Source organism: Meriones unguiculatus, chromosome 14 (genome assembly GCF_030254825.1).
Source record: "Meriones unguiculatus strain TT.TT164.6M chromosome 14, Bangor_MerUng_6.1, whole genome shotgun sequence".
Taxonomy (NCBI): Eukaryota; Metazoa; Chordata; class Mammalia; order Rodentia; family Muridae; genus Meriones; species Meriones unguiculatus.
Genome location: NC_083361.1, coordinates 88047686 through 88063764, shown reverse-complemented (window position 1 = coordinate 88063764; position 16079 = coordinate 88047686). Strand labels below are relative to the sequence as shown.

General features: G+C 40.1%; 2 protein-coding genes across 2 annotated transcripts; one reads left to right on the top strand and one right to left on the bottom strand.

Moving 5' to 3' along the window:
* Nucleotides 1-7201: 7201 nt before the first annotated feature.
* On the top strand, nucleotides 7202-8158 carry LOC110566021 (olfactory receptor 51A7-like). The gene is given in 1 exon segment (XM_021663805.2): nucleotides 7202-8158. A coding segment is annotated over 1 exon segment (957 nt).
* Nucleotides 8159-13824: 5666 nt separating this feature from the next.
* On the bottom strand, nucleotides 13825-14859 carry LOC110566025 (olfactory receptor 51T1). Its single transcript, XM_021663809.2, has one exon. It carries the CDS (start codon nucleotides 14830-14832, stop codon nucleotides 13825-13827), a length of 1008 nt encoding a protein of 335 aa, XP_021519484.1. The 5' UTR covers nucleotides 14833-14859.
* Between the last annotated feature and the right edge of the window lie 1220 nt (nucleotides 14860-16079).

Sequence of the window (16079 nt, the reverse complement as noted above, 5' to 3'; positions counted from 1 at the left end):
GGTATTGTTTTTTCTTAATTTATTAAATTTTATTGTAAATAATTTTCAAATAAAAAGATCATACATCAAAATTAACCAATCCAAACTCTATTCATCTCAATGAACTTTTGTACAGATAGAACAATAATTTTGAAGACACTCATTACCTTTGATTTTAGATATCCACTATGAAAGATATTTTATGTGCTTATCCACCACCTAAGAATGAGAAATCCATGACAGAGTTAAAACCAGAAATAATGAATAGCTTATCTCCTCCTCCATGACACATGTGCCCATTACCTACATTCAGTTCTTCCTTGTCCTTTAATATTTATCTTCTTGTTCTCTGTATGTCATAGCATGCCCACATGTGAAATCGTTTACAGGTACACAAAACCCCACACACAAGACTTGGCTCCATTCATGTGGGAGAACATGCAGTTTTCTTTCTGGGAGATTTGTGACTACTCCTAATACATCTCCTAAATTCATCATTTTCCTATGCCCTATATGACTCCATTTTTCTTCGGGGCTGAATAGTATTGCACTCTGTATGTGCATGACGCTTCATTGTTCCTTCACCAGCTAACGCACAACCAAGCCGGTTCCATTTCCTTGCTACAGTGAATGGAACAACAATAAACAGGAGCACAGACACGTCACGGCTGGGTGTAAGAGCTCTGGTTAATGCCCTCTGATGAAACCTCTGGGGCACCTGGTAGGCTAAGTTGCATTTTTGAGAAATATCCAATTGGATTTCCACAATGAATGCATTGACTCACACCAACAGTGAATAAGAGTCTCTCTTTCCCCACATCCTGACATTTGTTGTCCTTTGTGTCGGTGAGAGTCATTCTGACCGGGTAAGGTGGTATCCCAAGAAGTTTTAATTAGCATTTCTCTGATTACTCAGGATATTGAATACTTGGAAAAACTGTTATTTTTTGTTTGTTTTTTTAACTGTCAATTCAATTAATTCCCCCAATTGTTGACTGATGCATCCTTGGTATTTAATTCCTGCAGTTCTTGTAAATTCTGGATGTTAACCCCTTATCTGAAGTATAGCTGGAAAAGATTTCTTCCCATTCTGTGGGCTGTTTGCTCTGGCGATAGTTTTGATGTTTTGCAGAACCTTTTCTTTTCAGGTATTTCCATCTTTTGATACTTTGATAGTTTTTGTGTTACTAGCGATCTGTTTGGAAAAATCCTTGCCAAACCCAATGTCTTGAAACGTTTTCCCTACTGCCTATTTTATTCTACTAGAAGTTTCAGCATTTCTGATTTTAAATTAAAGTCTTTGATCCAGTTTAATTGATTTTTATACATAATAAATGATACAAATCTAATTTCATTCTCCTGCAGTTAAACAACCAGTTTTGCCAGCACCATTTGTTAAATGAGCTATATTTTTATTTTCTATGCTTTAGCCACCTTTGACAAAATAAAGTGAGCATAGATTTGCCATTTTATTTTCAGATCCTCTGTTCTTTTGCATTGGTAAAAGAAATAATTTGCTTATGGAAGGTAGCAGAGTTGATGTAATAGGTGTCCCATGAGAGCAAAGCCCAGAGGCACCTCTAGACATACGCAGTGTGTGTATATGAGCCTTGGCTGGCAGGCCTTGGACAGCCAGCTGAGAGGACTCTGGTCTAAACTCATTTTACTTTGCTGTTTGGTTGACTGGTGAGTGATCATAACATCACACTGTGTTGGAATGTGCTTTTAAGGCCTGTGGTGTACTTAAATCAGTAATGCTGCAAGAACCAGAACTCATAGGAGTCTGTAAATAAAAGCGACAATAGCAGAAGCTTTCAATTTTACTATAAGAATACCTCAGAGGTAAATAAAACAAAAATCAAACATAAGCAGGCGATGAAATGAAAAGACCTTGCTTTAAGCTGTTTGCCTAAGAGTTTAACCTGAACGTGGAAAGACAATGATGAGATCAAACAGAGAAGAAATTCCTTTTAGATGTTCCTTGATATGAGCAGTGGCCACTTTATTTGTCTAGAGAGATCGCCTTATCAGCCATACAGTCACTCATTTCCAATTAGACAAAATGTGGGCTGTATGCAGAACTCTAGTGTAGGGACTGGAAGACAAGGAAGTTCATGTATAAAAGGATAACGTTCATTTACCTAAGGGCAGATGTCCCAAAATACAGAATTCAGATTGTCAAAACAGAATCCATATTGCTACACTGTAGTTACAGATAAAAGCTCTATTGTTGAAAGACGTGACAAGTGAGATAAGTGCATAGTATCGAACTGTTGAAAGACAAACGTTGGGCAAGAACAGTAGTGATGCCATGCACTGCAAGCATTACAGGGAAGGACTGCAGGGGGCACTGGTCTTCAGCAGGGGCATGAGAGAGAGAAGGTTGCACTGCAGTTGTGTGACCCTTGTTACTTATTTCCTTCCCAATCAATAAAAGAATTAATAATAGCACATGATTCATTGTTCTCATATAATTAAATAAAATGATAGATGCAAAGAGCTCAGAGCATTATCTAAGGAAAAGGTACCTGAGTTTTCAGTCTTGCTAAAATAAAATTTAAGATATTCTTTCAAGAATGCCAAGGCTTTTTTTTTTAGTATTCACATTTTTTTTCTATACAGAACTTAGAAATACACTGTAGCACTCTGATTATAAATAAGGCCAATAGGAAGTCTATTATATTTTAGATTAATGTAGGACTTTGCCAAATTTATTGAACATCCTTAGAGTAAATGTGTTATTGTGATATTTCCTGCTCACCAGACTGTGAGGGTCTTAGATAAATATATGTTTTTAAGTTCATAAAAAAAGCGTTACAAACTTATCAGAAAGCAAACCTTGAATGTAAAAATTACAAATTATCTACCATGTTATAAGAGAAGTCAATATGTATATTCTTCCTGTTTCTGCTTCTCTGTCCTCTCTCTCTCTCTCTCTCTCTCTCTCTCTCTCTCTCTCTCTCTCTCTGTGTGTGTGTGTGTGTTTTAAAAATATCTACACATATATTATATGTCTATATGAGTGAGTATATACCGTGTATGTCTTTCTGCTTCTGGGATAGCTCACTCAGAATGATCCTTTCCAGATCCCACCATTTACCTGCAAATTTCATGATTTCCTTGTTTTTCATTACTGAGTAATATTGCATTGTGTAGATGCACCACAATTTGTTCATCCATTCCTCCACTGAGGGGCATCTGGGCTGTTTCCAGCTTCTGGCTATTACAAATAAGGCTGCTACAAACATGGTTGAGCATATGTCCTTATTGTGTACTTGAGTCTCTTTTGGATACATGCCTAGGAGTGGTATAGCTAGATCTTGAGGAAGCGCTATTCCTTGTTGTCTGAGAAAGTGCCAGATTGCTTTCCAGAGTGGTTGTATAAGTTTACATTCCCACCAGCAGTGGAGGAGGGTTCCCCTTTCTCCACAACCTCTCCAGCATGTGTTGTCACTTGAGGTTTTGATCTTGGCCATTCTGATGGGTGTAAGGATAAACCTACTAAAATCTGCACACCTAAAGAAACTAATCAAGAGGGAGGACTCTGGCTAAAATGCTCAATCCCCACACTGAAAGGCAAAGAGGATGGACACCAGAAGAAGAAAACAGGAAACAAGTTAGGAGCCTCCCACAGAGGGCCTCTGAAAGGCTCTGCCCTGCAGACTATCAAAGCAGATGTTGAGACTTACGGCCAACTTTGGGCAGAATGCAGGGAATCTTATGAAAGAAGTAAGAAATAATAGTAAGATCCGGAAAGGACAAGAGGTCCACAAGGAGAGCAACAAAACCAAAAAATTTGAGCACAGGGGTCTTTCCTGAGACTCATACTCCAACCAAGTACCATGCATGGAGATAACCTAGAACACCTGCACAGATGTAGCCCATGGCAGTTCAGTGTCCAAGTGGGTTCCATAGTAATGGGAAGAGGGACTACTTCTGACATGAACTGATTGGCCTGTTCTTTGATCACCTCCCCCTGAGGGGAGAGCAGCCTTACCAGGCCACAGAGGAAGACAATGCAGCCACTCCTGATGAGACCTAACAGACTAGCATCAGAAGGAAGAAAAAGAAACCCTCCCTTACCAGTGGACTTGGGGAGGGGAGTGTGTGGAGAAGGGGGAAGAAGTGAGGGATTGGGAGGGAAGGGGGGAGGAGGGAGGGAACTAGAGGGGGGATACAAAGTAAATAAAGTATAATTAAAAAAAATATCTATACCCTCTTTTTTCTACACTCTCAGAGCAGAAGCCCTCGCTTGCCCCTGGTCTTTCAAGGCAGGAATTTATGGTATGTGTTACTGTTCGTGTTACTGTTCAGAGTGGGCACTGCTTGGTGGTTTTCTACCAACAATCCCAACCGTTGTTACGTAACTTGACCCTTTTTAGTCAGACTTATATGGAAATGAAGTGTGCCAACTAGGACAGCTATGGAGGACAATGTATAACTTGTCCATAATAAAAATAAAGACAGCAACCTTCCTTTTCTTTTTCTTTTTTTTAAGCTTATTTATGTATCCACTTTACATAGTTAAAAGCATTCCCCTCAGCAGCTGTGCCCAGCTCCACCTCCCAAGCCACCCCCATGAAGAACAAGCTGCCCATCAGCCACATATGTGCAGGGGGCCTAAGTGCAGGCCACGCATGCTTCTTAATTGGTGCCTCAGTCTCTGTGAGCCCCCTTCAGTCTCGGTTAGTTTTCTCTGTCGGTCTTCTTGGGGAGTTCTGTATTCTCCAAGCCCTTCAGCCTTTCCCCCCACAAGACACCGCAAACTCCAGATATCAGCCTTTCTTGACACAGTCTTCATAACAGCATCAATATTTACGTATCCAGGAACAAAACCTATTTCTTTGCAACCTAAGTAACTTTAGTAGATTACCTAGGATGAAATGGAAATTATGACCTAATTTGCAAAGCTCATATTCAAACAGCATGTTATTCTCATATATGTTTGCAATGATATATTGAGAAATTGGTTGATCTTTGGCTTCAGTTTTTACATTTTTACACGAGAAATGGTGCTTTGGTGTGCAGGCTGAGTGAGATGCCGGATTTACAGCAGCCCATATGCGGAACAAGGTCATAGCCGTCAGTGTCCAACATTTGTGCTCTCCAAGCATCTCTTTAAGTACATTTCTTCCTCTTTCCAAGCTCTAGAATCTAGGAAGACATAAATAATAGTGTTTAACTGCTTATGTATTTACACCTTTTATATGCTAAGATAAGCTAACAATCTTAGAATTATAGTTTTATATTCATTTTATTTGCTTATATAATTGTATATCTACAAACTGATTTATTTTAATATTTTATAAATAAAAATTTTAGCCTAATGCTAAACCCAAGGAAATGATGACTGATCTTTGCCCGCTCAGAGCCAGGAGATAATTTCCAAGAAATGAAAATCAATACCATTTAGTTATTTGAGGAAGTACGATGTGTCGTATTCAATGAGTTGGAATGTATACTACTCAGTATAATCGGATATGTATTTACCAGGAACGGCTCCTGAGTCATGAAAATGTCACAATCACTTCGGTAACAACTGTTCTTTAAGCAGCCGCACTGGCTGCTGTGAAAAACAGACACAATAATCACAAGACAGGTGAGGTGCTGTAATACAGATATAGTGTGAGCGGCAGGTGGAGCACATGGTCCTTGCTTGGAGTAATCAAGAGCAAAGGCTTTCGTGAGCAAGCCCACTCCTGAGCTCCTCCCTCTGTAGTGCTGAGGAGCTGTTACACTGTCCTAATATCTACATCATGGGGTATCCTCTGCTTTGGACAGTACCTCAGATCTCCTGGATGAGGATTCGTATGCACTCAGTTACTCACTATGGAGAAGGAGCAATATGAAATCTTGAGATCTGCTCTTAGTTTTCATGAGCCCAATACAAAGACTAATAACTCAAAGAGGCCCTTGCTTCCTTTAGGCCAAAAGGAAAATTATCTGTTCTATGTGTCTTAGAGATTTATTTCCCTTGATGAACTTAAATCAGAAGAAGGGGGGGACAGAAAGACCTGGAGGGGACAGGAGCTCCACAAGGAGACCAGCAGAGCCAAAAAATCTGAGCCCAGATGGGCCTGAAGAGACTGATGATTCAACCAAGAACCATGCCTGGAGAGGACCTAGACCCTTGCTCTGAGGTAGCCCATGGGCAGCTCAATCTCCATGGGGGTTCCCTAGTAAGGGGAGCAGGAGCAGTCTCTAGCATGAACTCAGTTACCTGCTCTTTTTGATCACCTCCCCCTGGCGAGGTGCCCTTAAGAGGCCATAGGGAAAGAGGATCCAGACAGTCTGGATGAGACCTGACAGGCTAGGGTCAGATAGTAGGAGAGGAGGACCTCCCCTATCAGTGGACTGAGGGAGGGGCACAGGGGTGGAAGACAGAGGGAGGGTGGGATGGGGAGGAGATGAGGGAGGGGGTTACCTATAGCTAGGATAGGAAGAGAATAAATTGTAAATAATAATAATCTTAAAAAGAGAAAATATCTTATAAATATGTTGTTAATTCAGTTGCCTTTGAAAATGTTCTACAGCTCAAGAGATCTGCTTTTTTTATGGTGTCAGAAATAAGTTGAGTACTGAAAACATCACCCCCTTCATCCTCAGTACTTTGTCTCTAACCTTTGTACTTACTAAACTATTTCTATCTGTGGATTAATGCGTGAGTGTATATAAGATCATTTACTCCACCCTATGAAATCATGTCATGCATATAGCACATGCTATCCTACAACAAAGAGGGATTTTCATTATAATTAGAAGCTGATGGTGCCTTTCCTATCTATCTAATACACACACATATATAATCTATTTATCTCACTCTTCTAATCTCTCCTTTCTTCTCTTCTCCCTCTCTCCTTCAAAGACACCTAGGTTCCAAGCAGGAGAAAATTAGTTATCCTAGAGTTCAGCCTGTGTATGATTTTTCACTAGATAAAAACAAAGTCAATATAGCAAAGGAAATAAATTGCAAGTTATTTCTCTTTATGTGTTTTCCCCTGAACACATGGAGACATACGATTGGTCTTTGCAGTGATTATATTCTTAGTGTCAATTAACAGGAACCAACTATCCTACAGTTTAGTTAAAAGAAATATCTTATTTGCTGTTACTGTTTTTAATTGCGTTTCCTCTCCTTTTCTCTCACCAGCATATATGGTAGAAGGGGAAAGACAAGCAGCACACACTCATGTTGGAAGTGTCACTACAGATCTCTAGATAAATGCTTGTGAAGTCTTCCATCATGCCTGTTCTCAATTCTTCTGAAGTTGAGATCACTACCTTCTTCCTGATTGGAATCCCAGGCCTGGAGCACGCTCATGTGTGGTTCTCCATTCCGATCTGCCTCATGTACCTGGTGGCCATCCTGGGCAACTGTACCATCCTCTTTGTGATCAGGACTGAGCCCTCGCTCCACGCACCCATGTACTATTTCCTTTCCATGCTGGCTATCTCTGACTTAGGCCTGTCTCTCTCCTCCTTCCCCACCATGCTCCGGATCTTTGTCTTCAATGCCACAGGAATCTCCCCAAATGCTTGATTTGCTCAAGAGTTCTTCATCCATGGCTTCACAGACATGGAGTCCTCGGTGCTCCTGATCATGTCTTTTGACCGCTTTTTGGCCATACGCAACCCGCTTAGATACAGCTCTATTCTCACGAGTGTAAGAGTTGCCAAGATGGGATTGGTGTTTCTCATTAAAAGCATGCTCCTAGTGCTCCCATTTCTGTTCACTCTGAAAAGGCTGGCATATTGCAGGAAAAGCCTCCTTTCTCACTCCTATTGTCTCCATCAGGATGTCATGAAGCTGGCCTGCTCGGACAACACAGTCAATTTTTTCTACGGTTTCTTTGTTGCACTCTGCATGATGTCTGACAGTATGTTCATTGCTGTCTCGTATGTGTTCATCCTGAAGACTGTGATGGGAATTGGATCCCATAAAGAGCGCCTCAAGGCCCTCAATACCTGTGTCTCCCACATATGTGCTGTGCTCATCTTCTATGTGACCATCATTGCTTTGGCATCCATGCACCGCTTTGGCAAGCACAGGTCACCCATGGCCATGATCCTCATTGCTGACACCTTCTTGTTAGTGCCACCTCTGATGAACCCCATTGTATACTGTGTAAAGACACGGCAAATTCGTGAAAAGGTTCTAGGGAGATTAGGTCTAAAATAAGAATACAGTGAGGGCAGAAACTTGGGTCAGAGTTAGTCAGGATCACTGAGAAGATAATTGCTTTCTAAGCAAAGGATTTTCAAGGATTCATCAGTGCCGTTTTCTTATTCAAGTTCTAAGCAGGACAAATATTCTAGCTACCAAGGAAAAGTGAACTCGAGGCAGTCTGTCTGGGTATAAGCTCGTCATTATCTTTCTTAATGATTTTTTTATAATACTATGTGAACATAAGATTCACATGGGTATTGACATGAGTAGAGAATAGTTATATGATATGATTGAAAATGAGTTCACAAGTTTATATGATATTCCTGACTTTACTGGTGACAGCATGCAGTAGTTACTGTCCCCTTGCAAATATTGATTATCGGAACAGTTGAGAATTATAGAGTTTAATTTAATTCACTTTAAGATTTTATTTTATATTATGTTTCTTCTCTCCAATATATATTCTTTAAGAAAAATATCTCTTTTATATTATTTCTGAACTTCTGTCAATAATAGCCAAAATATGAATAAAGAGGGAAGACTGCATTGTTCATAAGAATTATAAAAATATAAACAAATATATAGAATTTTTAACAATTAGTATTTCCATTAACTGGTCTAAAGTCTATTCAAATAAGAGATTTTGTGGGTTTTTAAAAATACTTTGTATTTGAAATTATGATATAGTCAAATAACCCAATAAACTAGAACTCATTTTCAAATAATTGAAAATATTTGTATGTTAGTAGCAGAAATTCACGTGTGTGTGAATGTATGTGTGTGTGAACTATACATATATAGTTTCAAATTAAAACAGAATAAGCAGCTAATTAAAGATGACTGGCCTCTCCAATAATTTGCTTGTTTCCCATTCTGATCTTATTTGTGAATACGAGCTACTAAACAAAATATAAAAGTAATATTTAAGATAATTCAGCACTTAAAATTTTGTATATGAATTGGAAGAAAATAATTGTCAATAAATTTCAATGTTTTTCTACTAAGGTTGAACTTTCAAATAATTTATGTTCTAAAGAATCATTTTGATAAAGTTATTTTTATAGGTTTAAATATGCCTGGTTTTATGCCCCATGTAAGTTTACTTGAATTGTTTTTGTAGGGTGTCTGAACGTGACTGGGACTCCTAGCATCACTGGGACAAAACCGTGTGTGCCTCTTCCTAGACTGCATTGCTCAGTTCTTCCCCTGTGCTTCCAAACATTCTCCAGTTAAGTAGGAATACTTAACTTCATCTTTCTAATCTGTATTTCGTTTTAATTAAAGAGTTAGACCAAGCCATATTTACTACTGTAGCTCCAACAGTTGGGGCAACTCTTAATCAGACAGAGTAAAAGAGACACAAATGCAGAGAATATCTTTATATTTTGTGGTGGAGATCAAACCGAGGGCCTCGTGGATTCGAGATGAACATTTATCACTGACCTCCACTCTCACATCTTGGTTTCCTTTTCTTTTTTATTTAATCACTTTACAGCTTGATGGCAGCCCCCTTTCCCCCTTTTAGTCCCACCCTCACACTATCTCCTCTCCTCATTCCCCTCTCTCCCTCTCAGAGAAGGAAGGGCCCCTAAGGGTACCAACCCACCCTGGCATACAAATCACACAAGAACATCCTCTCTCACTGTGGCCAGATAAGGCAGCCCAGCTAAGAACACAAACACATGTAACAGAGTCAGAGACAACTTCTCCTTCCAATATTAGGGGACCACATGATGACCACGGCAGATCTGTTACATATGTGTAGGGGTCTAAGTCTGTCCCGTGCATGCACCTTGCTTGGTGGTTCAGTTTCATGAGCTCCTATGGACCCAGCTTAGTTTACTCTATGGGTCTTCCTGTGGTGTCCTTGACCCTTTGGAATCCGTCAATCCCTCCTCCACAAAACTCTTCCACAAAACTCCCAGAGCTCAGCCTATTGTTTGGCTGTGGGACTCTGCATCTGTCTCCATCAGCTGCTGGATGAAGCCGCTCAGCAGACAGTTGTGCCAGGCTCCTGTCTGAGAGTGTCTGAGAGTGTAGCAGAGTATCACTACCTTGTCAGGGGCTGTCTCCTTCCTGTGGGCGGTTCTCAAGCTGGGCCAGCCACTGGTTTGCCATCCCTTCAAACTCTGCTCCAACTTTAACCCCTGCACTTCTGGCAGGCAAGAGGCATTTGGGGTTGAAGGCTTTATGTATGGCGTGCTGTCCCCCTCCAGCCACTGGGAGTCCCGACTGGCTCCAGGAAGTGTGGACTTTCGAGTCTCAGCCAGGGTCACCCCACAGGCTCACTCCCTTGTCATAGAGATGTTCCCTCACATATTTTCATTTTCCATGTCATCCCCTCAATGTCCCCCCTCCATTCCTCTCCCCACACCTGATCCTCACCCCATCACCCTCCCCACCTCCCACAAAGCTCCCTTCCTCCATCTACTTCAGATTCTATTTTATTTCCTCTTTTGTGTGAGCTTCAAGCCTCCTCCCTTGGGTCCTCTTTGGCTTCTCTAGATCTGTGGATTGCGGCATGGGTATTCCGTACATTACAGCTAATATTCACTTATAAGTGAGTATATACCATGTGTGTCCTTCTGGTCTGGGTTACCTCACTCAGGATGATCTTTTCTAGTTTCATCCATTTGCCTGAAACTTGCAAAATTTCTTTGTTTTCAATAGCTGAGTATCATTTCATTGTGTAAATGTACCACATTTTTTTCTATCCATTCTTCAGTTGAGGGACATCTAGTTTGTTTCCAGTTTCTGGCTGTTATGAATGAGCTTTATTCATAATAAACATAGTTGAGCAAGTGTCCTTGTAGTATGGTGGAGCATCTTTTGGGTAGATGCCCAGGGGTGGTGTAGCTGGGTTTACATAGATCTATTCTCGGTTTTCTGAGAAACCTCCAGATTGATTTCCAAAGTGGTTGTGCAAGTTTGCGCTCCCACACCGTGGTTTTCTAAGGCGTGGTTTAAGCATGGTTCAGCTGCCCTTGACTTCACTGAATAGCCAGGTCAGCCTCTAATTGTTACATTCTAATTCTGAGTCTTTAATTCTCCACCCTAGAAAAATGATATTATTATAATTGATTGGGGGGTAGCTAAATCTTAAACTCAATAAATTAGCACCTAAATATGTCACATGTTCTGTTATATCATAAAGCAAATGCATTGTCATAGAAGAAACAAGAAAAATGTTTATGCCTCTCTTAATTTTTAAACTGTGTTCAGAAATTCAAATCCCTATCAGATAGGCTATTTCTGCACCAAAAGAGTAAATAGGCTAAAACAAGTCTTACCCCCTCCGCTTTCTTATAGACTCCACACACTTCCCAACAAGCTTGCAATAGCAATTCTGAAGATAAAAATGTGTATGGATGAACAAAGAATAAAAAGAAACAGAAACTCTGTTAAGCTGAATGTGATAATAGCATTTATTAAAAAGCTGTAAATATCTGTTTTTCCTTAATAAATAAATGAATAGAACTCTAATACATTACTGAAACTTAACACACTGAGAAATATTACATGATGGAACAAAGTGACAAGTCAAATAATGCTGAGAAACAAATGACAATCTGCTTAAATATTGTAAGTGTAGCTTTGATCTGTTTATCATATGAAAATAAAACATGTTAAGTCAACTGCAGAGATGACTAGGTTTTATTTAGGTTATGAACATAAATAGGAGATGTTTTATAAGAAAATATGCAAAAATGCAAAAGAAAATGGTATTTTTAATTTAAAATATCAGATATATGAATAGCTTTCAATGTACTGTGATTAAGCGATGGATGGTTATGGGTAAGGTTGATGGTTACCAGGTTTAGGCACTGGACGCTGTGAGTCCGTTAATGCCAAGAGCGTGAGCATGTGAAAGCAGAGTTCATTGCTTACTCCTCCTCCACAGTAAAAAGATAAAGCTTAAAAACTAATTTTAAAAAACCATTCAAAGAACTAGATTTCTAAAATATTTACACATTGAATCTGAGCCCACTATAAATCCAAAGCATACAACTTTAAATGCTATGTCAGATTTTCAACAATTTTGCTTCTTTCTAAAATTAAAATTTCTGTTTTTAAGAATTGAAGAAGATATCTTATCAAATATATGTTTGCAACAATTTATATAGGGATTCATTAAAATATTAAAAGTAGTAACTACTAATATAAATTATGATTAAACACATGTCACACTGTATTAACTAAGTGATATTCACTAAATTCAATGTTAGGAATTACCTGAAGATGTGGGCCTGCTATCAAACATCTTGCAGTCAGGTGTTGGAAAGAACATTAAATCAATAACTAAATGTATGGACTGAATGTGGAAAATGAATAATAAATTGCTTATTCTAAACCTCATTAAATACTGAAACACTGAATGTTTTACCTCAAGTAAACCAATACATATAATATTAATCAAAAGTAATGTGACCATCACTCAGTAATTATTAGCTGAAAATATATAGTGAGCAAAGCAAAGCAGAATCACTAAGCCATCAGCGTTTCTGCGGAATGGTGGAGTTTTCCAGGAAACTGAGATAAACAGAAAAGTTTAGGGCTGGTATTCCCTACTTTCCAAAGAAGCATATGGCTCAGTTGCTTTACTGTATTTAGTCATGTTTTATTCTAGGTGGAAATAAAGTTTTGTAATTCCATGGGTGGAAAATAGTTTAGACAATTCTAATGTCCTATCAACACCATATCCAGGGCTATTTTGATACAGAAAAAAAACACTTTAATTAAGGTGGCATCAATACGTCAGAGTTGCATCAGAACTATTAATTATACAGAGCATGAAGTTGCTCATTACTCGGCACTGACGTCACTCTGCCAGCCCGCTGTGGCCAGTGCGGTAAAGGGCGGCGGCAGCTAGCTTGGTAGAGGGCAGAAACACTTTCAAAGGCTACTAAGGAAGAGCTGGGGAATGAGAGCAATCTATGCAGCAACAGTGAAGGCAATATGTAACTTTATATATTGTCCTAAAAAGAAATACACAAGCAATTTAAATTGCAAAGGCACTGACTGTCTTTAACAAAGTAAAAGTGACCAGCAAAAGAAGCATAGGAGTACCTGTGCAAGGAAACAGGACTCTGACTCTAAGTAAAGCAGGCATGTAAGATTTTTCTAGACTTTTTTAACTACACATTTCTGTCTGTATCTTTGCACATACAAGTAACCTTTCCTTTCGCCAATATGAGTGGAAAAAGAACACTCCATCACTCCCTGGCGAACATGACCTTTAGTGAGGGAAAAGAAGAGCCTATTCCTGCTTTACAGTCAGACAGTAGATCCACTGAAAGAATTTTCAGGGTTTTTTGTCGTGTGTGTGTGTGTGTATGTGTGTGTGTGTGTGTGTGTACATATATTTCATGGTGTAGGTCCAGGAGGTAGGTTCTCCCCTCCCTGGGGTAGGTCCAGGCGACTAAACCTAGGTCTTCATACCTAACAGCAGGTACATCTACCTATGGAACCATCTCACTGGCTGTGAAACTATCATTTTGCATATGAGAGTCCATGTAAGTGCTTTAAATATCATTTCACAAATTGCCTTTGAAAAGTGTTTTTAAGCTCTCATAGACTCAAGAACATGTGGTCCTTATCCCTCCCGTAATCAAGTTGGAATTTCCTTATTATCATGCCCGGGATAACACTAACCAATCTTCTTTCCCTTTAACCATAACTCATGTGCTAGAAAATCGACTCCTTCTATCCCACCTTCCTCTGTTGTTCCTCATACCGTTGCCCCTTGAGCCCTTGAACCGGAAAAGCCGGAATATGGCCTGGCGAATAACCTTGGTCTTCAAGCTGTAAATGATTGGATTCAGCACAGGAGGCAAGAGCAAATACATATTGGCCAAAACACTGCAGATCACCCTGGGCGTAGTGCTAAGGAGACGGTGTGCCAAAGAGAGGGTGATCATTGGCACATAGAAAATGGTCACAGCACAGATGTGACAGACACATGTACTGAGAGCTTTCTGCTGCTTCTGAGGTGTCACGGTGCTGGGGACAGTACGAAGGATCAGGACGTAGGAGAAAAGAATGAACAATAAATCAGTGCCATTCAGGTAGAGCTGAAGAAACATTCCCCAGAAACTGCTGATCCAAGGGTTGGTGTGTGTGAACTTGATCACATCTGGATGGAAGCAGAATGGGTGGGAAAGCTCTTGGCCTCCCTGGAAGGACACGCTGTTCACCGCCATGATTGAGGGAAACATGAAAACCACTTGTCTTATGCAGATGATCAGCCCAATCACCACACTCATCATGTCTGTGAGGTAAGTAGCATACTTCAGAGGGCTGCAGATGGCTACGTAGCGGTCAAAGGCCATAGCCACCAACACCGAAGACTCCAGGAAGGAGAAGCTATGCACAAAGAACATTTGAATGAGGCACGCTTTAATGCTGATCTCCTGGGCATGAAACCAAAGGACGCCAAGGACTGTGGGAAGGGTTGTGATGGTCAGACCTAGATCAACAACAGAGAGCATGGAGAGAAAATAGTACATTGGCTTGTGGAGACTCCGTTCAATGATAATGACAAATAAGATAATGCTGTTTCCCAAGAGTGCAATGGCGTAGAGACCACAAACAGGGATGGAGATCCAGACATGAGCAAGTTCCAGGCCAGGGAAGGCAGTAAGAAGGAAGCTGGAGGAGGTGGCTGTAGTGTTATTAAAGTTCAGCATGGCAAGTTGAAGACACACTCTGAGAAAAAAAAAAAAAAACAGCAGTAATAGTAACATTGTAATCAGGTCCTTCTTATAAAGCCCCAATGTTTTTACACATCTTTCTCAAATTACCCTACTGCATCCTGTATTTAAACCCCCAACCTCCGTAACAGAAAGGGATTAAAACCTCTGACCTAATTTCTACAGAGCCTCAAACCATTCTTGCTAGAGCCTAGCCCCACCTTCTTGCCTCTACTCTCTAGCTGTAACTGCCACTTGCATTTTACTCTCCTAATATCTTCAAAAGCTCATGTGTTAAACTCTTGAAAGTGACTGAATGATAAAATCCCCAAAAACATGGCTGTATTAGTCCACTTACCTTAATAGGATGTGGGGAAGTTTAGGAAAATTTAGGTGATGGGATCTACTTGAGGAAGTTAGTCACTGAGGGCGTGCCATGGAAGGATGCATTTTAATCCCTGCCTCTTCTTTTTCTCTGTTCCTAGTTGCCATCAAATGAGCAATGTTCGTTTGCTTTGGGCTTCCACCGTGGTATACTGCCTCACCACAGGCATAAGCAGCCGAGACAAGTACCTCGGACTGAAATCGTAAGATGAAATGAGCCTTCCCCCTTATAAATTATTTCCTAGTCTCCCTACTTGTATTCTTATCTTATTTTCCAGGTCAGTCCTTGTTTGAAATAAAATCTTTTAGACATATATCACACTAACGGAGACTATGAACTACAGTAGTCATGTCTTAACCTGATAGGACTTTGCACCGAGTCACCAAGCTGAGCTGTTCAGAGTACGAGAGAAGCACATTGGAGCCACACTACCGCTGATGATACTCACCACAAGATGCCCTGTTAGCACATGTTTTAAGATGTTTGCTGTGCAGACGACCCCTTGCATCTGAATTGTGGGCCACCCTCTCTTTATACTCTCCTACTCTATTTTTAGTGTCATAGATTCTTTATTTTATTTCCTGTACTTTAACAATTCCAGTAAGTCTTTTCCCACCACACATATTTGTAAAATGCTCTCACTGCTCTGTTTATGCCTCTCTGTGCAGCTTCCCAGCCCTATTAAACCACCTAGCTTCTAGCCTTTCCTCCTAATTCACTTCTGTGCTGCTGTTGATCCCTGCCCTCTGAGATCACGTGACTTTAAACACACATACTGTCAACAAGTACTGTTTTTAGGAGCCCTGTCAAGATTCCTAACATTACTTTAGAAGAATTTTTATTTTCCCTACATGTCCTA

Bases quoted from the DNA above. Each gene is read 5' to 3' on its own strand.
- LOC110566025 (XM_021663809.2), bottom strand. From the start codon at position 14,832: ATGCTGAACTTTAATAACACTACAGCCACCTCCTCCAGCTTCCTTCTT.